Raw genomic sequence first — 25,172 nt, 5'->3', positions numbered from 1 at the left:
TTATCCTTATCTAGTTGCTTATCCACAAAGCAACCCATAAGATAATCCTTGAATCCTTATCATAGTCGAATTCTAAGGCCTTATCACCTTAAATTCGTTCACCCTATATTTAAGATAATCCTTACCTTATTTTGTAACTATCACATAATTAGAAATCAGCCCCTCTAGTTTAATTAATTACACTTGATCACAAAATTAATTCCTAATTACTTATTGACCAATATTAATTAAACAAATAAGATTTCTCCTTTAATATATTATTCTTATAACATATTAATAAATCATAATAACCTCTCTCTCTATTTATTTCTCCAATCAAGTTGCTTTGGTGAAGGCAACCCAAAAGGACCATGCACCATCGGGTCAAGTACATACCAAAATAGTTATGGACTTAGACATTAATCCAACAATCTTACCCAAGTATGACATTTCAAACTCTCCCATCATAGAGTTCTTGAACTGATTTAGCATTCCCATGTCATTTCCAGTGTATAGAAGATCATCCACATATATATTAACAAATAAGTACTTTCTTTCTGGTGTGGTTTTGATGAACAAAGTATATTCAGAGTAACTCCTTTTGAAACCTTCTTTCACAAAGTATGATTCTATTCGGCTGAACCAAGCTCTAGGGGCTTGCTTAAGTCCATATAGGGCCTTTTGGAGTTTGTACACCTTATGTTCACTGTTTTTCACCATATACCCCTGTGGTTGTTGCACATAGACTTCCTCTTCTGGAGTTCCATGGAGAAAGGCCGATTTTACATCCATTTGGTAAATGCACCAACCATTTTGAGCAGCTAGGGCAATTATCAAACGAACAGTATCCATACGAGCAACTGGAGCATACACCTCTCCATAATCAACTCCATATTCTTGGCCATAACCCCTAGCCACGAGCCTGGCCTTGTACTTTTCAACCTCTCCCTTCTCATTCACTTTAGTTTTGAATAGCCACTTCACACCAATGCACTTCTTTCCTTTTGGGAGATCAACAAGATGCCAGGTTTTGTTTTTCTCAATTGCATGAATTTCAAGATCCATTGCCTTTCTCCATCTCTCATCCTTGACTGCTTCTTCATATCGAGTTGGATCTTGGGGTTGAGTTAATTCAATGAGATTTAACTCATCTTCTTCTTCATCAGAGTCGAGGATTGGTTCATCACCTGTAAAGTAGTCACTTAAGTAAACTGGGAGCCTTCTTGATCTTTGAGGTCGTCCTTCCCCTTGTGCTGGATTGTCATCATTTGAGTTTGCATTTGGAGATTCTGAATCTTCACTGGTGGCTTCATGATCAACTTCGTTACTTTGATGACTATCAATGAATTCATAGTCATCAAAATAGGTCATAGTCACCCCATACAATTTCTTTTTCTTCTTATGTTCATTTGATTTTTCCCGTATCCAACACTTATGCTCTTCAAAATCAACATCTTTGCTGATAATTACCTTCAAAGTCTGAGGATTGATAAGTCTGTATGCCTTGGATTCTTCACTAACACCTGTCAAGATGCATGCCACACTCTTATTATCTAGCTTAGTTCGCTTCTGTTTTGGGATGTGAACGTGTGCTAGACAACCCCAAACTCGAAAGTGCTGAATTGTTGGCTTAACTCCACTTCAAGCCTCTTGAGGTGATGTTTCTGAGAGAGATTTAGTTGGGCACCTATTTAATACATAAAAGCTCCATACAGTGGCTTCTCCCCAAAATTTCTCTAGCATCTTCTTAGCAGCTAACATGGACACTACCATGTTTATGACTGTTCTGTTCTTTCGCTCACCGACTCCGTTCTGATGTGGTGAGAAGCTAGTTGTAAGTTGCCTTTTGACTCCCTGCTCACAACAATAGGTCTTGAAGGCATGAGACAGGTACTCCCCTCCTATATCTGTGCAAAGAACTTTGATGACCTTTCCAGTTTGGACCTCAACTTTTCTTTTAAATTGCTTGAAACTTTCAAGTGCTTGGGATTTTTCAGTCAACAGGTACACCCAGCCTTTGCGGCTGTAGTCATCAATGAAGCTTAGAAAGTACATATTCCCAATGTGTGATGCAGGAGTTATTGGCCCACATAAATCTGAGTGAATAAGTTCCAGGATTTCAGTTGCTCTCCAGCTACTCATCGTTGGAATTGGATTCTTTGTTTGTTTTCCTATCATGCATTCCCCACATACTGTTTTGTTTGGGGAGAATTTAGGAAGATCACGAACCATGTTATTTGTTTTAAGTTGCTCCATGCCTGTATCACCTAGGTGGCCCATTCTTTCATGCCACAAATTTGCATTGTCTTCTTCACTAGTGTACATGCAGCCTTCAGTCTTCTGTTCAATGATGCCATCTGAATCTTCACCGATTGGAAACATGCGATTTGCACTCATCATACTCTGAAAGATCAACCCATTTTCTTGATGGTAGACCTTGCACACATCAAGTTGAAACAAAAAAGAAATTCCCTTTTGTTGCAGCTGGCCTATACTCAAGAGATTGTTTTTCAGATCCAAGACATAGTAGACATCATTGAGTACATATGTTGCTCCGTTTAAATGCAACTTCACGCTTCCTTTCCCATCAACCACCATAGGAATATTGTTACCTAGCTTAACAGAATTTGAGAAACTTGAATCAAAAATAAAAAACCTATCCCTGTTTCCACACATGTGGTTGGAGTAGCCTGAATCCAAGAACCAAAGCATCGCCTTGCTTGATTCTATCTCGATCCCAAGTTTTTCTTTGTTTGCCTCAGCCATTAGCATGACTTCTTCGTTTTCATCAAAACCAGCATAGTTTGCTTCCTTTGCTTGGGGGAATTCGTAGGAATAGTGCCCTAGCTTGTGGCAGTTGTAACATTCCATAGTCTTTTTATTGAATGATAGTCGTCCACAACCTCGTCCCCTTCCTCTGCCAATGGAGCGACCTCTCCCACGTCCTCTACCAGTTGGGTTGAACCCTGTCTACACCTTTAGTGCTTGCTCATCATCTTTTTCAACCCTTTTGAACTTCTGTTCGTGTACAATCAGGGTGCTTTGCAACTCTTCAATTGACATTTCATCAACGTTCTTTGACTCCTCAATCGACACCACCACATACGTGAATTTCTCTGTTAGGGTTCTGAGGATCTTCACGACAATTTTGACATCCTCCATCTTTTCACCGTTGCTTCTAATTTGATTCGAGATTGTGAGAACCCTTCCAAAGTATTCAGGAATTGTTTCACTGTCTTTCATCACCAGTACCTCGAAATCCCTCCCGAGCTTCTGCAACATGGATCGTTTCACCCTGTCATTACCAGGAAATCGTTGCTTCATCGAGTCCCACACAGCCTTGGATGTTCGTCTATCCATGATTTTCTCAAACGTTACTCTATGTATAGCTTGATAGAGATAATGTTTGACTTGCCTATCTTTCATGCGTAGCTCCTCCAATCGCTTCTTTTTTGCTTCACTCTGAGCGATTCCCATCGTCGGTTCTTTGATTCCGGGATCAATTAGGTTCCACACCTACTTTGCTCGCAACAAATTCTCCATCATTTCACTCCAATGTTCATAGTGACCGTCGAAGTCTGGCACAACCATCTTTTCGTCATTCATGATTCAAACTTTGAGAAACTTCACTCACGCTCGTGTTTACTCTCAGATCTCACACTTTGATAGTCTCACCGACTCTCGTGCTTGCTCTCAAACTCACACAATGGATCTTTTGCTCTGATACCACAATGAAATACTTAGATAATGGTATATTGCTCACGAAGTAGATACTTTATTCAATGAGCCAAATAGGCTTTTAAATACAGAAAGGGAAACAATTGAAAAGCTAGAAAACACGAAAAAGCTAAAGCTAAGGAAATAGTTGAACAGAAAAAGCTAAAGTTAAGGAAATAGTTGAAGAGTGAAGACTAAGTAATTGCACGTGCAACTCCTGGGTCTTGACTGGTCAACTTTTTTTTTTTTTTTTTTTGAATTCTTTTATTTCAACGGTTCTAAATATCTCCAACACTTTTTTGATGTTGTAGATATTTAATAGGATGGTTTTTAGAAATGACTTCATCAAAAAATAAAAACCATTTGCACTATTAAATGACTTGTGTAGTAGTGTATCTACCTAATCCTTTTGAAATAAAGGAAGAAAATAAATGAGTAGAAGAAAAAGGAAGTGTTTATTTCATTATGTTTTTCAATGCAAGGAGATAAACGAACAAAAGACACCTATACATAATATAATAATAACTACTATTTAAAAAATAACTGTTAGAAAACCTTGGCATGAAACAATTATCCTCATAAGAGGATAATTGGGTTGGACATGGATGACTATTATGCATTGCTTTATACACATGTGTTTAAATGACAATGTTAATATGAGTTCAAGGAAATATATTTTCATTCCATGCGCAAGATGCTTAAAAGTGCCATATGATGTTTACGAATAAAAAACGATCCAAATAAGCTCTTTGCATGTTAGGCATACATTTCATGTCATACGAGTTAGGCATTGTGAGTGGTATGATACATAATTAAGTTCATATTTCATATGATGTTTTGCTTACTACACCACTTTTCCACTGTTAGGATGTTTTAAAGAATTCAATAAATGTTTAAATTTTGGATGTGTCTTGGGTGCTAAAGAGTAAGATATGAAGTAGTTAAGTGTACGATTAGAGACGTGATCTTATTCACATTATGGTTGGGAATAGTAATTGACTAGACTTACACATGGTTGATTTGTCATAATTTATAACGATTGAACTCAAAGTTGATTTTATTGACTCCTGATGTTTATAAAGTAAAAAACTGAGATTTCCACAAGAAGTTCTCATCAAATTGAAATATTTGATAAAGTACATTGTTATTCCCAATCCTTATAGTGAGGGTTGTTTCAAAATAGACTTTTATATAAAAACAAACTAGAAGAATTTGAGTTAAATTAAAAAATATATATTATTTTTGTTAGGTTTTGGATGAACATGGTCATTTTTGAAATCGAGAGGTATTCCTTTAGATTGTTTTCAGAAACGACCTTGTTCATGCACTCCCGACTTCCCGAAGCCCATACGTGACCCCGATTTCAAACTGCCGACATACGTAACTCAACTAGTTTTCTGGTGTCAAGAGCTCGTAGGGGAAGTGACAAGAGCTCTCGACTACAACTTCACTGGATGTGGTCCCTTAACATATTTGTCCATCCATGACTTTGCAAAACTCCAACATCCAAGCAAACAACAAATTATGGATGATGTGACCATTTTGATCCTGACAGAGAGTCTAACATTATGGCACAATCACCATTCTTCTCTCAACACAATTACACATATATGGATCGTGACATAATCCTCGATCCAATGATCAACATACAATATAGTCACATATTGCACTCATCGATCCCATCCCGTAGCTCGGTTGTAGCCACCCCAATGCAAAGATGGCGTAGTCCTCAACATGTTGCCTCCTCCTTAAGGCCACACACACACACACACACACTAGTATAGTCCATGGAAACCTCAAGAGAAGTTGATAAAGATGCTATGTTATATATATATGCTGCTAACATTCTTCAAAGTTAAACTTAAACAAATTATAAATGTTTTTTTTTATGTTTACTCTTTTCACCGCTCTATAAAACTAAATGAATCTTACCAATATTCTTTTGGAAAACATTTATGAAGCATACGATCCCAAATTTTGTTACAATACCTTATATTAAATAGTCAAACAAAACTTGTTTACCCCTTCATTTCATATGATATGAAACTATAAATTCATAAGACTCTCATTTTTTTTTATTATTGTTCTTTGGTCAATCAAATGCATCTATTGCTCACAAATATCTCGTTCTAATTATCGAATATGGAATAATTTTTTTCAAAACACATATAAGACCACTTCCTATAAAACAGATAAAAAACTAAATCTAAGTAAGAGAAGGGGAAACGAAGATAAAAGTGGAAGAGGGGTTTGAAAGGGAGAAAGAGTTATCCCACATCGGCTGCTGGAATGAAACAGAAGATATGAGAGTCGTTACTTAAAGCAAGCAGCTGAGAGAAAGAAAGCCACGCAGCCATGTGGTAAGCACAAAGCGAACTATTCTTTCGCCTTTTACTAAAGAATACCGTGTGCTTGCCATATTCAGTGGCATACGCCTATTTTTGGAGAGTCCCTTCTTTTATTGGTGGGCTCCAACCAATTTTCGCAGTTCAAAATTCTTCTACACAGCTTTGCCTAGTTTGCATTGCTGGTAATTTGGAAACAGAACAACTGAAATAACCCAAGTGTTACGAGTTTTGCTTGGTTTCAGCGAAAACCTAGTCTGTTTTATAAAAGATTTAAAAGTGACAATCGGAAATTCTCTTATGTAGAAACCAGTCAATCAAAGGGTCCTTACTGGAATATTACTCATGAAAACTCATTGAATTTTCAACTGACTTAAATCGGGATGACAAAACTTATATTATTTAGAGCGTTTGTTAACTAACGGAGTGTCAATATAAGCCAAAAAGTACTAATAGGTTAAGCCAAGATGACAACCTCTTTTGACCTGTCATATTGACACCTATAGCTACATATTATATTGTTCTTAAGTTCTCTTCAAATTAGTTTTATCCACAATTTTAGTAGAAGTGTCCCTCAAGAACTTTCCGACGATGCTAAATAATGCACAGATATATAGATATTATATGCTAGCTACCAACACTTTTCAATTACAAGAATGTTTTGATAATGATCACTCTAGAGCACATTACCTTTATCAAAAAGTAAAACAAATATACATGTTTACCCCTCTATTTACTATATTTTTAAACACTCGCTTCATAAGACCGTGTTTGACCAATCAGATAAATAATGTACTCTAACCATCTAACATCTAGTAATTATATACCTTCAAAAACTTGTATATGTTCATTTCTTAAGGCCCTTCGGTAGACCTTAAACCGCACACTGCGGTGGCTGAGGTGGCGCCGCAGTGTGCATCGACCCCCTTCGGTGACCATGGTGATGTCCCCGCACCAGATGGTATTACCGCACCTTGCTTTGCTTCTTTTGTGACCGTTGAGCCTTCAATGTCTATTTTTCATTTTTTTTTTTTTGAACTTTGCTAAAAATATTACTATTCACTTCTCATTTTACAACACAAAAAACACCAAATACTCTATATACAACTTTTTTTTTTTCTAATTTAAAAATGTTTGCATTGTCGTCGCCCACTTCATTGGATACGTTGGTGTTGTGGGAAGCAGGGTTTATCGAATACGTTATGTAAACAACACTAGCATATCTACAAGAAAATGAAGCCGAAAGTTTGCAACCGAAACTTAGAAATCATCATTTACGGAGAAGTGTGAAGTCGGGCACAACCAACTTGTCAACGACTACTTTGCCGATGATGCATTGTATGCCGTAAAATTCGGACGCCGGTTCTGGATGAGGAAGAAATTATTTTTACGCATTGTCGATGACATCAAAAATCGATTTCCATATTTTCAGCAGTGGGTTAATGGAAGAGGTCGGAAAGGTTTCTCCTTAATTAAAAAGTGTACCACTGCAGTCCGTCAACTAGCATTCGACATGGACCGGATTCATGGGATGAATATTTGAGGATGTTAAAGCGAACGACGAGGCAATGTGTATACAAGTTTGCTAGAGTTGTGATTATTCTCTATCGTGATCGCTATTTACGCGATAAGTGACATCCACAAACTATATACAACACTTGAAAAAACATGGGTTATATGAAATGCTTGGTAGTACTGATTGTATGCATCGGCGGTTGTAACATCATGTTTCGAAAAGTTCTTATCTCAGGATTGTGGACAATAAATGGATCAGGTAAAGGCCGTGGGCTTAAAAGGAATAGGGTTTAGACCCTATTGGATGTTGATAATATTGGTTATGTGATCTAAGCCCTTGGTTTGTGTCTTGGAGTCAAAGACTAAAATGGGAAAAGTGATATTTTAGACTTTTTCAAGAATTAAGGATTTTAGTTTGGTGTGTTTTAAGTCAAATATAATTATATAGAGTTGTGGAATTTTGTAACGCCTGCGTTTCCAGACTAGACATTATTGTTGATGTAATAGTCTAGGTTAACCCTTGTAACTCTTTTTGAAATATTTGAGTATTATGTGAATTATATGTTTATTTTCTTAATTATTATAATTTAATGAATTAAGAATAAAATAAACGTCAAAATTAAAGTGTGAGATAAGCCCGATATCTTTGCATAAATATGTAGTGGTCGAAACAAGGTTTCTAAAGATATAAAGAATGCCAAAATCCGAGTTATAACGAAGAAGTTATGACATGTCGAAGTTTCGCGACAGAACCGACAACGTTGAATGACATAAACAGTGAATTTTATGTTAGAGCGACATTTACCCTTAGTGATCTAAATGAAAGTCGTTGAGTTCGTTAAACCGAGAGTGTGCATAAAAAAAACGCCTAAATCTGACGTCGTATGAGGAAGTTATGATTTTTGCGAAGTTTCGACATAGCAGTATGCAGCCCGAATACTCGATTTGAGATCGAGCGGTTTTTAGTTGAAACAATATAAACGATAATCGAAGATCTCGTTAATAGCAGTGAAACGATGAAGAGACATGCGAAAACGGATGTTAGATGAAGAAGTTATGAATTTATAACGGAGAGTCTAAACGAAAGTTGTAGAGCTTAGTCTCACCAACGCATGGATATGAAGAATGTCGAAAACGGATCCCGTATGCGAAAGTTATGAATTTTTGAAGATCGTGGCACGCATACCAAAGTTTATCCGAAGGAGTCGTTGATCTTATCCGAACTACGCCCAGTGTACACTGAAGAATGACCTGCCTCGCACTCGAGTGCTCCAATGACGCATACAGTGATGATCCGAAGCATATGCCCCGCGTAGCTGAGCATTATGCCCAGCATAATGCGAGGCTTCTGCCCCTATATAAAGGATGCGAGGGCAACCGACCTTTTTGCTCCTTTTCTCTTCTCTCTCTCTCTCTCTCTCTCTCTCTCTCTCTCTCTATATATATATATATATATATATATATATATATATATATATATATATATATATATATCCTGTTTTACCTCGTTTTTCATGTCAGAATTATCCCGAGCCCCCAGTATTATTCCCGAGTCCCGAAGCAAGTCCCGAAGCCCCGAAGATCCCGAGAAGTGCAATTCCCGAGCCGAAGCTCTACCCACGAGAAGCCTGTTTTTTTTTTAAGATCCCCCGGTTTCACCGAAGAATACTACTTCTACAAGTCGTAATGTTGTCCGGTTATCTTCTGATCAAGTGAGTGTGTAGTCACTTTCTTCTAACACATAAATATGAAGTATTTTATACGAAATACGTGTTATGTGTATATTTTGTTGTTATATGTGTGAATGTATATTCACTTTCTTCTGTCTCATAGATATGATTTATTCTCTATGAAATACATGTTATGTGTGTGTGCCTCATTTGTTGTTTGGAATATGTATTGAATGAAAATGTTATACAGGTTTTAAACTATGCATAAAAATATATATTTTTATCTACTAATATGTTGGGTAGAATATGGGTAGATAGTTGATGTGTGATAAACATATGAGAGGCCTCGATGTTGTTTTTGATTCAGTCATCTAACGGAGTTTAGATGACGACCACAGACTTTCTAGACAGTCCTGTGGAACGCTAGCAGGCTCGCCACCTGGCACCTGTATGTGTGAATGAACTTGGGTGTTCATTCGTTGTACTCCATCCCCCTCATGGTTACCTTATTTGACATATATTGTTGGGAAACCCCCGAAGCATGTGTTGTCGCCCCGATAAAATATTCTAAGACTAGGTCCCTTGTGTTAGGTGTTTTAGGGACATAAAGTGAGAATAATGGGAACGGGTAATTGGGTTATTGTTGGTTGGTGGAATTAAATATAATTATTTATTGTGGGTTGAAAACCCTATATGCTCACCAGACTCCTAAGCCTGACCCACTCATTTTCTTTGTATTACAGGTAGTGGCGCCAGAGCATAAGTTGGATGACCTGTCAAATTATTTTTGGATTATAGACCTGTTGTTATATTTAACTGTTGTAAGGTCTGCATTGAAATGTTTATGCTTTTGGTCTGTTTATTGGAACATGACATCCCGAGTCTTGTAAAATAATGAAAAATGCGTTTCTTTAAGAAATGCTTTGGTAAATCATATTTTTATCATATTTCGTTTTGGGAACAAATTCCGCAACTCTTTTAATCAAAGGATTACTCTGAAAATATTTTAAAAGCATAAATTAAATCGGTCTTTTCTGGCCGTGATTTTAGGGATGCACAAATTCCTTAATACCTTTCAGTGCATATAAAGATCACCGAAAACAGAGTTGATAGGAAGAAGTTATGATTGTTTGATGTTAGTGAAACTTGGTGAAAACCTGTTCTCACGAGGTGAGAAGTAATTCTCACGACGTGAGAACTGTGTAGCCAAAGACCACAAATTTTTAGGGTTTTCAAGGTATTTAAAGGTAATGATTCATGTTTTAGGGTTTTCAAGGTATTTAAAGGTAATGATTCATGTTTTAGGGTATTTTCTTAGCCTCCATCATATCTATAACATCTTAGGAGAAACCCTACCCTCCATTTTCAAGATTTGAGCCTCCACTCTCCATCAATTGAAGATTTCAACTTTCATCTACCTTATAGACCTATATAAGCTATATATAAAGTTCCAAGCTTTATTGCATTTCATCTTGGATCTGAGTGTATTTGGTGTTTTGGTCCATTTTTATGAGTTTTGAGTGACTCGAGAATAATGTTTGAAACTTTATTACTCTCCTATGTCCCAAGAACATTGTGTGTTTCAGATATGGACCCCAATACCTTTTGATTAATTTAGAATGTTTTCTTGGACCTCATGTATAGGAAAGTTTTGATATTTTGCCTTCCCTTTCAGCCATGCAAATTATCTTGGTCATTTAGGTAATTTTGGTGTATTAAAGTTTAGATCTTGAAAGCTTGAGACATTATTATGGATAAAGTTGGAAACTTTATCCATCTAAACATCATGTTAATTTAGATATGAAGGTTGGAGACTTAGACATAACGAATTAAATTAAGAAAGATGCATTTTGGGTCCGTTTTGAGACCTAAAGTCCACATCTTGGTGGTTTGAAACTTCCTAATGGATAAATTTAGAAACTTTATCCATTAAGACCTCATAAATGATCAAATTTGAGCTTTGGAGCTCTTGAAATAGTAAGAAAATGGATGAAGCTCGTTTGAGTTGTTTAGACCACTCCCCACGGCGTGAACTTAAGCTGCCACGATATGGTGACTATGGAGTCTGCAATTATTTTGGCATTTAGTTCCCATGACCTGGCTAAGGAAGGCCATGACGTGGAGAGCTGTTGTTGGCAATTTTGACCTTAGCTTTTACCATTGACTTTTTGACCACTTTGACTTTTTGTCAAACTTGGGTTGAATTAAGTATTTGACTAAGGGATGGTCTCAGTTTGGTTTTAGGAAGCTTGGTCTGGCAGTGTTGTTTCTACGATAGCTGTTGGGCTTCTGTCAAGTGGTTCAGGTGAGTTCTTTTCACCATACTCGTGGGTCGAAGGCGCCAATACCAACCCACTAGGTTATGTATCATGGTATATAGGATGTTGTTATGTTGTAGTGACCTGTTAGATTGGTAGATCTATATAATTGTCTATACTTGTTGATTATTGTTTATCTGTTGCATATGTCGACATATTAGTGGTTAGGTTGAGGTATCGCTTCGTGCGGTGGACTAACAAACCTAGATGGTTGGGTTGAGACTCTGTGTCAACAAACTCAAATGGTTAGGTTAAGACTCTGTGTTAACAAACCCAGATGGTTGGGTTGAGACTCTGTGTCAACAAAACTGGATGGTTGGGTTAAGACTTTGTGTCAACAAATCCAAATGGTTCGGTTGAGGCCCTTGGCCAACAAAACCTATATGCATGTATTGTAATTGTTATAGTATTTTGTGTGGGGTATTTTGGGGGGCTCGCTAAGTTTTGGCTTACAGTTGTTTTCTTGGTTTCAGGTACATCAGATGATCGGGGCATGGCGAAGGTGTAACTGTACACATCATGCTTGGATATTTTATTGATAGATAATTTCGTGATACTCTGATTTATGGTTATGACTTTTTCGAAACAATGTTTTGTAATACTTATGGGTTATTAAATGGTTTTAAAAATAAAAAAATTTATCATGATTTTTTGGATGTTACAAGGTGTTCAATGTGCCCTAATGTGTGGCGTGGTTAATTTATGCGAGGTAATCAAAAGATGCCAACAATAATTTTAGAAACATTGGCGTTGTATGATCTTTGGATATGACATGCATTTTTTGGTCAAACGGATTCCAACAATGACATTAACGTTCTAGACTAATCGTTGATATTCAACACCATCTACCTTAGAAATCATATGATGTGTCGTTTCAAGCAAATGAGACATCGTACAATCATGGATATTACCTTATTGATGGGATATATCCTGAGTTAACTACGTTTGTGAAATCATTCTCATGTCCAAATGATGAAAAGCGAATAAAGGTTAAGGCTGCCCAAGAATCTGCTAGGAAGGATATCGAGCGAACCTTTGGTGTTCTGAAGAGACGTTGACAAATACTAATAGCACTAACGTGATTTATGGAGTGCAAACGAATAAGTAGCCTGATGTATGCGTGTATCATATTGCATAATATTATTATAGAAGATGAGGGGAAAGCGATTTGCCACACTACAATGGAAATGAGGATTTATAAAATTTAGGAGGAGTTGGTATTGGTATGTAGGCGTACATGGTGAAGAAAGTGGAGGTATACGATTGAGTCGGACACCACAACCTTCGTGCAGATTTGGTGAAACACGTCTTCAATGCTCAAGTGAATCATGGTGTAGGCGATTTTGATGAAGACGAGTTGTTCGACTCTAGCGACGACGAGTCGAAAATGTTTGAAGGAGATTCATACGCGGATTATGATGATGTGGCTAGTGACGATGACTAGATCATGTTTTTTTCGATGTTTTGAGTATGTTTTTTTATTTACGTTTTCTAATGTAGTTTGTATTTTTTTTTTGTGGGATGAGGGGAAAATAATGTGGCGATGAAGTCGCACTGTAGTATTGTGGTGAGTGTGGTATGACACTATATGACCTAAAAACATAGCATAAAGAAGAGAGAAAACGGGAAGATAAGTTTGAAAGAGAGGAATGTGGGTTTGGGTTTTATCCTACATCGGCTGCTCGAATGAAACAGAAGGCGTGAGAGTCATTACATAACCCAAGCGGTTGGGAAATGGGAAGGCATGCAACCATGTGGTGAGCACAAAGCGAACTATTCTTTTGCCTTTTGATAATGAATATCGTGTGCTCTCTATATATAGTGGCATACACCTATTTTTGGAGAGTCTCTTCCTTCATTGGAGGGCTCCAACCAATCTTTAGAGTTAAAAAAAGTCAACTAGTCTTGTTTGCCTAATGTTTAAGAAAAGAAATAAAGGAAGAAAGGTAATGAGTAGAAAAATGTAATTTTGTTTATTTCATTCTATTTTTCAATATAAGAAACAAATGAGCAAAAGACACATACATAATATAATAATCATTAGTATTTAAAAATAATAAAAAAAAAAACTGTTAGAAAACCATTGCATGGATGAACATTAAATGACTATTATGAATGTTCTTTACACAATATTAATATGAGTTCAAGGAAGTATATTTTCATTCTATATACGCAAAAGAAGCTTAAAAGTGATATGATGTTTATTCATAAAAAGTGATCTAAAGAAGCTTTTGCATGTTATGTATACATAAGTGCATATTTCATATGATGTTTTGCTTACTATCGTAAACTACTTTTCCATTATTAAGATGTTTTAAAGAATTCAATAAATGTTTAAATTTTGGATGTGTCTTATGTGCTAAAGAGTAAGATATGAAGAAGTTAAGTGTACGATTAGAGGCATGGTATTATTCACATTATTGTTGGGAATCTTATGGATTAGACAATCTAGACTTACACATGGTTTGATTTGTCATAATTTTATAACGAGTGCACTCGAAGTTGATTTTATTGTCTCGTGACGTTTATAAAGTAAAAAACTAGGATTTCCGCAATGAGTTATCATCAAATTGAAATATTTGATAAAGTATGTTGCTATTCCCAATCCTTTACAGCGAGGGTTGTTTCAATTTTAATCATCAAGTTGAAATATTTGCCAAAATAAACTAGGATTTCCGCAATGAGTTATCATCAAATTGAAATATTTGATAAAGTATGTTGCTAGACCCATAAAAAATAATTTTAAATAATTATTGCCAAGATTTGAAGCTGGGGCTTTAAATAATTATTGTTAAAGTTAGGTTGTTAGCTAGTCTACTCCTAATAAAAACCTCTCCTAAAATCCACTTGTCTAATTTTTAGACTAAGAATCTGCCACGTGGCATTATAAGAAGCAATTAACAAAAAACTTTCCCGCCCAAGTTGTTTTGCAGCTTTTACCGCTTAAAACTTTTTCACTTCAATTCAAACCGCTTAAAACTTTTTCAGCTCAATTCTTTAATTCAATCAATCACTGAAAATCAGTAATCTATATTAAAATCTTTAACTATATCTTGCCTAAAATCTCGGTCCCATGATTCTAAATTTGATTTCAAAATACCTAACTCCCTTTGGTTGTAAATCAATAGAACCCATCTTCTCGGCTTATCCATCTCAACTTTGAATGTTTAGGGGTGTCATTGTAAACCCTAGGGCTTAAGGAGACGTGTCTAACTTGCAAATGGAGGAGCCAAGATGGGATCGGGAAACTTTCGAAGTGACAACGAACTTGTCAATAAAATACAATTGACACTATGATAACAATAACAGGTTTTTATTTAATTAATTCCATAAGATTGGTCGATTTTGTTGTAGTTTGGTTTTCAATTTACTGTGCAGGTATCTTCTATTTTCTTCATTCCACTGATATAGACAAAAAGGAAAAGACATCTCCTTCGCTATTTCGGAATTCATCCCAGAGATCGTTATGTACCCTTCCATAGTCTTAATTCTGTTTTCCATAATACTCAAGGAGTTCAAAAGGGAGCGAGAGGGGGTTGATTTTCCCTTGAATTCTAGGATTATGGCGCTAAAATATTTGCAACTTTGTCAATTGGATCAAATTCGGTCCACAATTCAGTCATTTGTTGATGATTTTGATGGGAAATATTTAGTACAGATCATCAATTTGGTGAAAGAGAATAAGGGATCCCATTTATACTTATGAGTTTAGTAGAAAACTCATTTGCACTTTACACGCTCGATGAAATGCCTCAATGATGCATACTAATTATTTTTTCACCAAATATAGCATTATTGCCCAACATCAACTATTTTCGTAATGGGTCTTTACAGTAAAAAACTGAATTTTTAGCAATCACATTTTATTTATTGGCCAATTAAGAAAAACAAAGAAATTGTTTATCTGGGCTTAATGGTAAATTTGTCGAACATGATGTTGTGTCAAGTTATGAAACATTAAAGCTTGCAAAGGGACTCAATGTTGGTTTACTTGAGGTATAGTATTTAATACATGTCTTAATAATTTGTTCATTTTTTAATATTTTGGTTATTATATATTTATATATCTTTTTGTAAGTTCAACCAGATGCTAATCCATCTGTTTGCAATCTCACAGTCTATAACATGGAATTGAATTTATGGAATTGAATTTAAGAAAACCAAATGAGAAAGAACAAACAATAAAGAAAATAAGTGATTCCCCTCTATTAAACATAAACATTATCAAAATATGTTGTTTTGTAGCTTTTATTTTAAATTATATATGTTTTTATTTTCTGAATTTTGTGTCTGACTTGGTTTTGCATAACATAGTTGTCTAATTTGCCTATTACCTAATATTCCACTTATTTCATCACTTCTTCCGTACTCAGCTGGAATATGTTATATGTTTTTGGATTGCATGTTTTATGTTGTTTTATACACATGACGTTTCTTATGTATCTTTGTATTGCATGTCAACTATTTGATGCAATATAAAAAAACATGCCAAGTCTTTTCAATATAATTTTCCAAAACTTTGCGACACAAACATAAACTAAGTAAATTGTTTAGTTTAGTAATACCCAATTTTTAACAATGGTAATCCAATGGTAAACTAGGACATCGGCAATTCATGTGAAGTAAAAAATAAAAGGGTTATTGCTTATCCATTTTACCATGGATTAAGATTACCCACATATGTTACCTTTTATATTGCTTCAGTGACTTCCTTCTTCATTTTATGCATCAAAAAGTGCTATTATTTTAGATAATATCTTTCTTTACTACATTTTTCATATAGGATTAGAATAGTACTAAAAATTTCCAACCTCTACAAAGCCGGTGGTAAAATAATAGTTACATTGTTAAAAAATTATTAATAAAAATAGATTTAATTTACCTTTCCTAACCTTTTGCATTATTAATGTTAGGTCGTAGATGTTCCTAAGCTTAAGATATGCATTTTATCCTTTTCTTATATCCACTTCCCTTGCATTCTTATGTGTAAAAATTACAATAATAATAAATTGCTTATTTTAAGTTTCATTTGTATTGAATTTATAAAAAAAATAAACCAATCAATTTTGTTTATTTTCTTTTGTTTTCTTTAGTGGCAGCATCAAATTTTGGTGATTTCTTTTACGCTAACAGGTACAATATTGTAGTAATAGAAAACATAGTTATGGTTATACTAATTTTCTAATGATTGTTTCTTGAAATTGGTTTCTTTTTCTACAAACTTATTCTTTTAAACAGAACAAAATTTACATTTTTAGTTAATTCTAAGTCTTTTAAATGAATGTGCCAGTTGTTTTTCAACTATTTGCAACCCATTAGTTTGTTTAGTATATCATCCTACTTTCATGTCTTCATGTTACCATTATGCTTCCAAAAAATACAATCCCTTTATAGAAAAAAATGAAAGTAAGATGCTATAATACGTTAATGATTGAAAGTGATTGCTTTATATTTCTTCCCCGTGGTGTCCACGGGTTATAACCTAGTGTTTAAAATATTTTAGTTGGGACGTGGAAAATTTTCACCGGTATAATCGCTTCGTAACTGGTTATAGCGTTTGTGATACTTCTTAACACATATTTTAATGAATCTTAAATTTTTTTAAAAAAAATTGCATTAAGAGACAAAAGCGGCTATATCACTGTGCTTTTTAAACAGTTTCATAATCAGTCGGATATCATTGCGTTTTTTAAACAGTCTCATATTCTGTCGAGTTTAAAAAATGGACAATCGGTATAACCCATCTTACTTTATAGGACTTGGACCGGATCTTTTTAACGTCCTGAGTCCAAGTCGGTTAATCGTTCTCTGTGCACATCTCTACATCACAAATAACTCAAAAGACAAAGATCATGATAGTGAACAACAAAAGGCATGAATGTGTATTTTGAACTTTAATTTCTTTATAATTGCTTGTGAATAGCATATAAAAGCATGCATAGCAATGCCTGACATATGACTTCTCTATGTTTATGTGAGAACTCTTGAACTTAAACATAATGAAAATATATCTGTAAAAGGGTTGATATAAGGATATAAAATTACCTTTTTTCAAGTAAATATTACATTTCTTTTACACTCCTTAAAAGGGTTTACAAAATCTTGAACAAAAAACTCAATATATATATATATATATATATATATATATATATATATATATATATATATATATATATATATAAAACACTAACTCAGATCTACTCCTAATAAAAACCTCTCCTAAAATCCACTTGTCTAATTTTTAGACTAAGAATCTGCCACGTGGCATTATAAGAAGCAATTAACAAAAAACTTTCCCGCCCAAGTTGTTTTGCAGCTTTTACCGCTTAAAACTTTTTCACTTCAATTCAAACCGCTTAAAACTTTTTCAGCTCAATTCTTTAATTCAATCAATCACTGAAAATCAGTAATCTATATTAAAATCTTTAATTATATCTTGCCTAAAATCTCGGTCCCATGATTCTAAATTTGATTTCAAAATACCTAACTCCCTTTGGTTGTAAATCAATAGAACCCATCTTCTCGGCTTATCCATCTCAACTTTGAATGTTTAGGGGTGTCATTGTAAACCCTAGGGCTTAAGGAGACGTGTCTAACTTGCAAATGGAGGAGCCAAGATGGGATCGGGAAACTTTCGAAGTGACAACGAACTTGTCAATAAAATACAATTGACACTATGATAACAATAACATGTTTTTATTTAATTAATTCCATAAGATTGGTCGATTTTGTTGTAGTTTGGTTTTCAATTTACTGTGCAGGTATCTTCTATTTTCTTCATTCCACTGATATAGACAAAAAGGAAAAGACATCTCCTTCGCTATTTCGGAATTCATCCCAGAGATCGTTATGTACCCTTCCATAGTCTTAATTCTGTTTTCCATAATACTCAAGGAGTTCAAAAGGGAGCGAGAGGGGGTTGATTTTCCCTTGAATTCTAGGATTATGGCGCTAAAATATTTGCAACTTTGTCAATTGGATCAAATTCGGTCCACAATTCAGTCATTTGTTGATGATTTTGATGGGAAATATTTAGTACAGATCATCAATTTGGTGAAAGAGAATAAGGGATCCCATTTATACTTATGAGTTTAGTAGAAAACTCATTTGCACTTTACACGCTCGATGAAATGCCTCAATGATGCATACTAATTATTTTTTCACCAAATATAGCATTATTGCCCAACATCAACTATTTTCGTAATGGGTCTTTACAGTAAAAAACTGAATTTTTAGCAATCACATTTTATTTATTGGCCAATTAAGAAAAACAAAGAAATTGTTTATCTAGGCTTAATGGTAAATTTGTCGAACATGATGTTGTGTCAAGTTATGAAACATTAAAGCTTGCAAAGGGACTCAATGTTGGTTTACTTGAGGTATAGTATTTAATACATGTCTTAATAATTTGTTCATTTTTTAATATTTTGGTTATTATATATTTATATATCTTTTTGTAAGTTCAACCAGATGCTAATCCATCTGTTTGCAATCTCACAGTCTATAACATGGAATTGAATTTATGGAATTGAATTTAAGAAAACCAAATGAGAAAGAACAAACAATAAAGAAAATAAGTGATTCCCCTCTATTAAACATAAACATTATCAAAATATGTTGTTTTGTAGCTTTTATTTTAAATTATATATGTTTTTATTTTCTGAATTTTGTGTCTGACTTGGTTTTGCATAACATAGTTGTCTAATTTGCCTATTACCTAATATTCCACTTATTTCATCACTTCTTCCGTACTCAGCTGGAATATGTTATATGTTTTTGGATTGCATGTTTTATGTTGTTTTATACACATGACGTTTCTTATGTATCTTTGTATTGCATGTCAACTATTTGATGCAATATAAAAAAACATGCCAAGTCTTTTCAATATAATTTTCCAAAACTTTGCGACACAAACATAAACTAAGTAAATTGTTTAGTTTAGTAATACCCAATTTTTAACAATGGTAATCCAATGGTAAACTAGGACATCGGCAATTCATGTGAAGTAAAAAATAAAAGGGTTATTGCTTATCCATTTTACCATGGATTAAGATTACCCACATATGTTACCTTTTATATTGCTTCAGTGACTTCCTTCTTCATTTTATGCATCAAAAAGTGCTATTATTTTAGATAATATCTTTCTTTACTACATTTTTCATATAGGATTAGAATAGTACTAAAAATTTCCAACCTCTACAAAGCCGGTGGTAAAATAATAGTTACATTGTTAAAAAATTATTAATAAAAATAGATTTAATTTACCTTTCCTAACCTTTTGCATTATTAATGTTAGGTCGTAGATGTTCCTAAGCTTAAGATATGCATTTTATCCTTTTCTTATATCCACTTCCCTTGCATTCTTATGTGTAAAAATTACAATAATAATAAATTGCTTATTTTAAGTTTCATTTGTATTGAATTTATAAAAAAAATAAACCAATCAATTTTGTTTATTTTCTTTTGTTTTCTTTAGTGGCAGCATCAAATTTTGGTGATTTCTTTTACGCTAACAGGTACAATATTGTAGTAATAGAAAACATAGTTATGGTTATACTAATTTTCTAATGATTGTTTCTTGAAATTGGTTTCTTTTTCTACAAACTTATTCTTTTAAACAGAACAAAATTTACATTTTTAGTTAATTCTAAGTCTTTTAAATGAATGTGCCAATTGTTTTTCAACTATTTGCAACCCATTAGTTTGTTTAGTATATCATCCTACTTTCATGTCTTCATGTTACCATTATGCTTCCAAAAAATACAATCCCTTTATAGAAAAAAATGAAAGTAAGATGCTATAATACCTTAATAATTGAAAGTGATTGCTTTATATTTCTTCCCCGTGGTGTCCACGGGTTATAACCTAGTTGCTCTATATATAATGATATAGGTTGTACTCTGTTTTTTGGGTCAATCAAAGCAATTCATTCCGATTCTATAGATGTAATAGAATGTTACAATTTTCATTCTTTTCAAAAACATTTACGAAGCATATGGTCCCGGTTTTTTCACAATACCTCTATTAAAAAGTAAAAAAACTTGTTTACACCTTCATTTTTATATAATATGAAAGGTACTCTAATTTCATAAAACTGTCATTTTTTTTAGTTTTCTTTGGTCAATCAAATCTATCGTTCACAAATATCTTATTATAACTTTATATCCAATATCCAATGTTTTTTTTTTTTTTTTTTTCTTTTCAAAACCCATATAAGAACACTTCCTAGAAAACAAATCAAAAAGTAAAGCAAAGTAAGAGAAGGGGAAAAAGAAGAGAAAAATGGAAGAGGGTTTTGAAAGGGAGGAAGAGTCATCCCACATCGACTGCTGGATTGAAAAAGAAGATATGAGAGTCGTTACTTAAGGCAAGCAGCTGAGAGAAAGAAAGGCAAGCAGCCATGTGGTAAGCACAAAGCGAACTATTCTTTCGCCTTTTACTAAAGAATACCGTGTGCTTGCCATACACAGTGGCATACGCCTATTTTTGGAGAGTCTCTTCCTTCATTGGTGGGCTCCAACCAATTTTCAGTTTTATAATTTTGACCCGTTTTTTTACTTATTTCTTTATAAACCAAACCTGCCGAATACAACTACTATTTATTTAGTAATGAAAATCCTGAAATAATTAAAGAAATACGATTCAGCATCAGCAAAATTATCACATTTATAATAACAAAATTTTAATTAAATCAAATATATACATTTATAACACATATATGAATCTACATACTTAAAAAGGGAACTATAAACATACTAAAATCCCTTGAAGCTTAGGCCTTCTAGACCTTCTCCTTGTGCTCCAAACTTGAAGCTATAGCACTCCTGAGATACATGTTAAGGTGAGCTTTATGTTTTTAATTCACGATTATCTATCTTAATTTAGAAAATATCGCATTTCCCACAGCTGTAAACTGTGTTTTTCAGAAAACATGGTAATGACACATTGATACTGATTGCATACAAATTACTTAAACATGTACTATACCATAACACATTAATTCAAAACAAACATGCATTTCATAAAGATCATCATATATAAATGTACCATAAACAAATAACATGTTGAAAACATGTATGTATCCAAGTTAAAGTAAAAAGGATTTTCTTTTTGTATTTTAAACAAATTATGTAAATATTACCCTCTTTTCTAAGATGCATATCTGTCTTGACATACAATTTAGTTATGTTTTAGATACATGATAAAAAAAACTAAAATATTTGTTAAAAAGACAAAGTTGAGAAACATATCTATTAGACTATAACAGTAAATCTCACAAACATCTTGTAACGATTGCTTTAAAGTATATAAGTAGCTTTATAAAAAATGACATCAAGAAAATATTTTCAACATAGTTTGCAACAAAGTTGTAATGTAATATGATGAGATATTGTACCTTGGTTTCTCCTTGTGTTACGAAGTGGCCTTACCCATCTATCCTTCCTCTTTATGAACCAATCACTATACCTTGTATTCAAAAAGTTCCCATTAACAACCCCAACAACCAACCCACTTCCAATTCCACAAAAAATAACGATCCAATCAATTCTTTCGCTCGGGAGGAGAGACTCGGATGCATTGCTTGTTGGTGGAAATCTTGACAACTTTAAACCCTCACATTCCTTCGATAAAGGTTTCCCACATAACCCATGATTCCCCTCATATGAGTTGTTCTCAAATGTATCAAATTGTTGCCCTAGGGGAATGTGCCCATCAAGATGGTTGAATGACACGTTGAAAATAGAAAGGAAATTGAGTTGCGCCAACAGTTGAGGAATTTCTCCAGATAGCTCGTTTCTAGAGAGATCCAAAGATTCAAGATTCTTTAGGTAACCAAAGGATGCCAAGACACGTCCGGTAAAATGGTTGTTGGAAAGATTGAGTGCTTCAAGCCCTATGAGTTCTTTGAGTGATAGCGGGATTTCTCCTTCAAAATGGTTACAAGAGAGATCAATAGCCGTATATATGGTTAAAATCTTTTTGTATTCCGTTTTGACACCTTTGTGTATTATTGTCATCGTGTATGGCATACTTGAATTGAAGTATTTGAAGGACATATCTGATTTCATAACAGATGATTCACCATCATAAACCGATGTCATGGCATTGCAGTTTTGGAAATAATTTCCATGCAATTGGCCACGAAAACCATTGTGAGAGAGGTCTATGATCCGCAACTTAGGGAATTGTGAGCAAACAGTACTCGTTGGACCTTGAATTGAACCATAAAATTTGTTGGATCTTAAAATGAGAACTTGTAGCTTGGCAAGAGTTCCCAGCCAAGAAGGAAAGACGTCTTCAAAAGTGTTATCTCCAAGAGAGAGAACCTCTAAATTAGTACAATTCGTCAATGATCTTGGAATCTGACCCATAAATCGGTTTTCGCTCAAATCAATATTTTTTAGCTGGCTGCCATGCATAAACAAATCCATCATCATGCCATGAAAGTTATTTTGCCTTAGATCTAAACTCAACAATGAATTGCTTAAGGCACCAAAACACGGAGGAAGAGTGCCACTCATGTTGTTAGAAGACAAATCCAACACTTTGAGAGATTTCACTTCACATATCGATGGTGGTATTTCTCCAGTTAGATTGTTATTTGAGGATGAATAAACAACTGTGGTTTGTGGTGGAATTGGTAGCTGCCCTCGGATCTGATTATTCTTGATGGAAAATCCTTGTAAACGTCTCCATGGGAGAATTTGAGGATGCCGATGAAACCCAGTGATGGAGTTGTTGGAAAGGTCAATCACTTGTAATGATTCTTTGCTGTTGTTCCAGATCCACACGGGTACCATGTCATTAATTTTGTTGTTGTCGAGAAATAAGACTTCCAACGTATTTTGGAATTGCAAAAAGGTAGGGAATTCCTTCAAGTTACATGTCGATAGTGCTAGGAGTTTAAGTTTTGGTAAGGTCTTATTGGTGTAGTTGTTGATGGACGTTAATGATATCCTATTGTAACCTAACCCAAGAGTCTCGAGTTTGTTGAGTTGTAGGAACATGTCTAAGTCTACACTCCCACTGAAACTATTCGAACCTAGGTGAAGATATTGAAGGGTTTTCAAGTTGGAAAATGAGCTTAAAATTGGTCCTTGCAACTGATTTTGTTGAAGGTCTAACGTTGTTAGTTGGGTGAGGTTGAAGAGCCATGATGGAATATGACCAGTAAGAGAATTTTTTCCCATTGCAAGAACACTAAGTTTTGTTAGGTTTGCAAGATGGGGTGTGATTTCACTGGTTATGTCTGTATTGTATACATACAGACTACTAAGTTTAGTCATCTTGTTAAGCCAATTGGGCAAATGTCCCTTCTCGAATTTGCTACCTGTAAGTTCCAAAGACTTGAGTTTGGAAAGACTTACCAACGAAGGAATAAATCCTGTGAACTTATTGTAACCAAGACCCAAGAGAGTGAGTTGTGTCAAGTTAGATAGTGAACTTGGAATCCCCCCTGAGAAAGAGCATTTAGTAAGGCGCAAGTAGGTTAAATGGTGTAGATTGCTTATGGATTCAGGTACAATCCCAAAGAAACCTGTTTCCCTTACATTTATATATTCAAGTAAACTGTTGTTATGGAATTCAGGAAAGGAACCAGTGAGGTTGTTATTGTATGCCACATCAAGAATTTTCAACTTTGGTAGTTGAAATATAGTGACAGGGAATTCATTCGAAAGCCAACAATTGGATAACCTTATTGAGCTCAAAGAAGAAAAGTTGGACAAGAAATGAGGTACAGAAGAACTAATGTCAACCCCTGAGAGATGGATTTCTTCGAGTGCTGTTAAGTTTTGTAGTAGGTTCTTGAGGCTAGGATTGTGAAGCTTTAGTGGATTCCCTGATAGATCTAAAGAAGACAAGTGTGTCAACTTTGCGATCTCATTTGGGATTTGGCCACTAAAACCAGAATGAGAGAGATTGAGGCTTTTTAACTGTTTTAGACGAGTAATCTCATGTGGGATTTGAGATTCATCAAAGTAGTTCATAGCAAGGTTGAGGCTTTGAAGATGAACAAGGCTGAAGAGGGTGTTGGTAGAGTTGATATGCCCACAAAGAAAGCTTTCACTCAAGTCAAGGCTGACTACATGGCCATAAACATGGTTGTTGCTGCACTCCACCCCATGCCATGAACAACAATCAAAACGAGCATCTGATGCATTGCTTGTGGTCTTCCAAGAGTTAAACGTTTGAAACCAACTAGCAACACAAGCCACATCACCTTGATGAATTATGCTTTGCTTAAACTGAAACAAGGCTGAACATTCCTCTTCATGGCTTAGTGAAGAAGAACGAGTCATGCATGTGATAGTGACCAACAAGTATACAAGGGAGCTGGTTAGCAACAAGTTGAAGTGATTCATGTATGGAGCCATGAAAAAGGTTTAGTTTCTGTGTACTTCTTTAAATAGACGAGTACTATATGCTACGTAGCAATAAAAATATTAAGAAATTCACACTCTAGAGAGATGAAGAACGAGTCATAACTGTGTAACTAATCATATATTTTATGTTTTAGGTAGATGAAGAATAAACTTATAAAGTCAAAAGAAAAAAAGTCAACTGAAATTTTTTTTTATGTTTCCGTTTATTATAACAGCATATTATAACTTTAAAGTATTTTTATT

At 34.5% G+C, this 25,172-nt stretch overlaps 2 protein-coding genes and 3 non-coding genes across 5 annotated transcripts; 3 read left to right on the top strand and 2 right to left on the bottom strand.

Annotated features, from left to right (window-relative positions):
• Nucleotides 1-223: 223 nt before the first annotated feature.
• On the bottom strand, nt 224-3,456 carry LOC144999714 (uncharacterized). Its single transcript, XM_078958886.1, has one exon. It carries the CDS (start codon nt 3,454-3,456, stop codon nt 2,950-2,952), a length of 507 nt encoding a protein of 168 aa, XP_078815012.1. The 3' UTR covers nt 224-2,949.
• Nucleotides 3,457-6,047: 2,591 nt separating this feature from the next.
• LOC145003534 (U5 spliceosomal RNA) lies at nt 6,048-6,166 on the top strand. Its single transcript, XR_013661992.1, has one exon. It is a non-coding gene; the product is annotated as a U5 spliceosomal RNA (small nuclear RNA).
• A 7,126-nt stretch (nt 6,167-13,292) lies between these two features.
• Nucleotides 13,293-13,411, top strand: LOC145003542 (U5 spliceosomal RNA). The gene has a single exon (XR_013662000.1). It is a non-coding gene; the product is annotated as a U5 spliceosomal RNA (small nuclear RNA).
• A 7,529-nt stretch (nt 13,412-20,940) lies between these two features.
• On the top strand, nt 20,941-21,059 carry LOC145003538 (U5 spliceosomal RNA). The gene has a single exon (XR_013661996.1). It is a non-coding gene; the product is annotated as a U5 spliceosomal RNA (small nuclear RNA).
• A 215-nt stretch (nt 21,060-21,274) lies between these two features.
• On the bottom strand, nt 21,275-24,832 carry LOC145001618 (receptor-like protein 6). Its single transcript, XM_078960976.1, has 2 exons — nt 21,941-24,832; nt 21,275-21,368 (listed from the first exon to the last, which is right to left on the bottom strand). The coding sequence occupies exons 1-2, from the start codon at nt 24,531-24,533 to the stop codon at nt 21,358-21,360; spliced, it is 2,604 nt and encodes an 867-aa protein (XP_078817102.1). The 5' UTR covers nt 24,534-24,832; the 3' UTR covers nt 21,275-21,357.
• Nucleotides 24,833-25,172: the final 340 nt, after the last annotated feature.

The sequence above is a fragment of the Lactuca saligna genome, chromosome 6 (genome assembly GCF_052625555.1).
Source record: "Lactuca saligna cultivar CGN05327 chromosome 6, ASM5262555v1, whole genome shotgun sequence".
Classification (NCBI taxonomy): Eukaryota; Viridiplantae; Streptophyta; class Magnoliopsida; order Asterales; family Asteraceae; genus Lactuca; species Lactuca saligna.
Note: the sequence above shows the minus strand (reverse complement) of the source record. Positions and strands in the feature narration are given on the sequence as shown.

What these genes read in the sequence shown, in the direction of transcription:
- LOC144999714 (XM_078958886.1), bottom strand. Translation starts at nt 3,456, where the DNA reads ATGGGAATCGCTCAGAGTGAAGCAAAAAAGAAGCGATTGGAGGAGCTA.
- LOC145001618 (XM_078960976.1), bottom strand. Translation starts at nt 24,533, where the DNA reads ATGAACTACTTTGATGAATCTCAAATCCCACATGAGATTACTCGTCTA.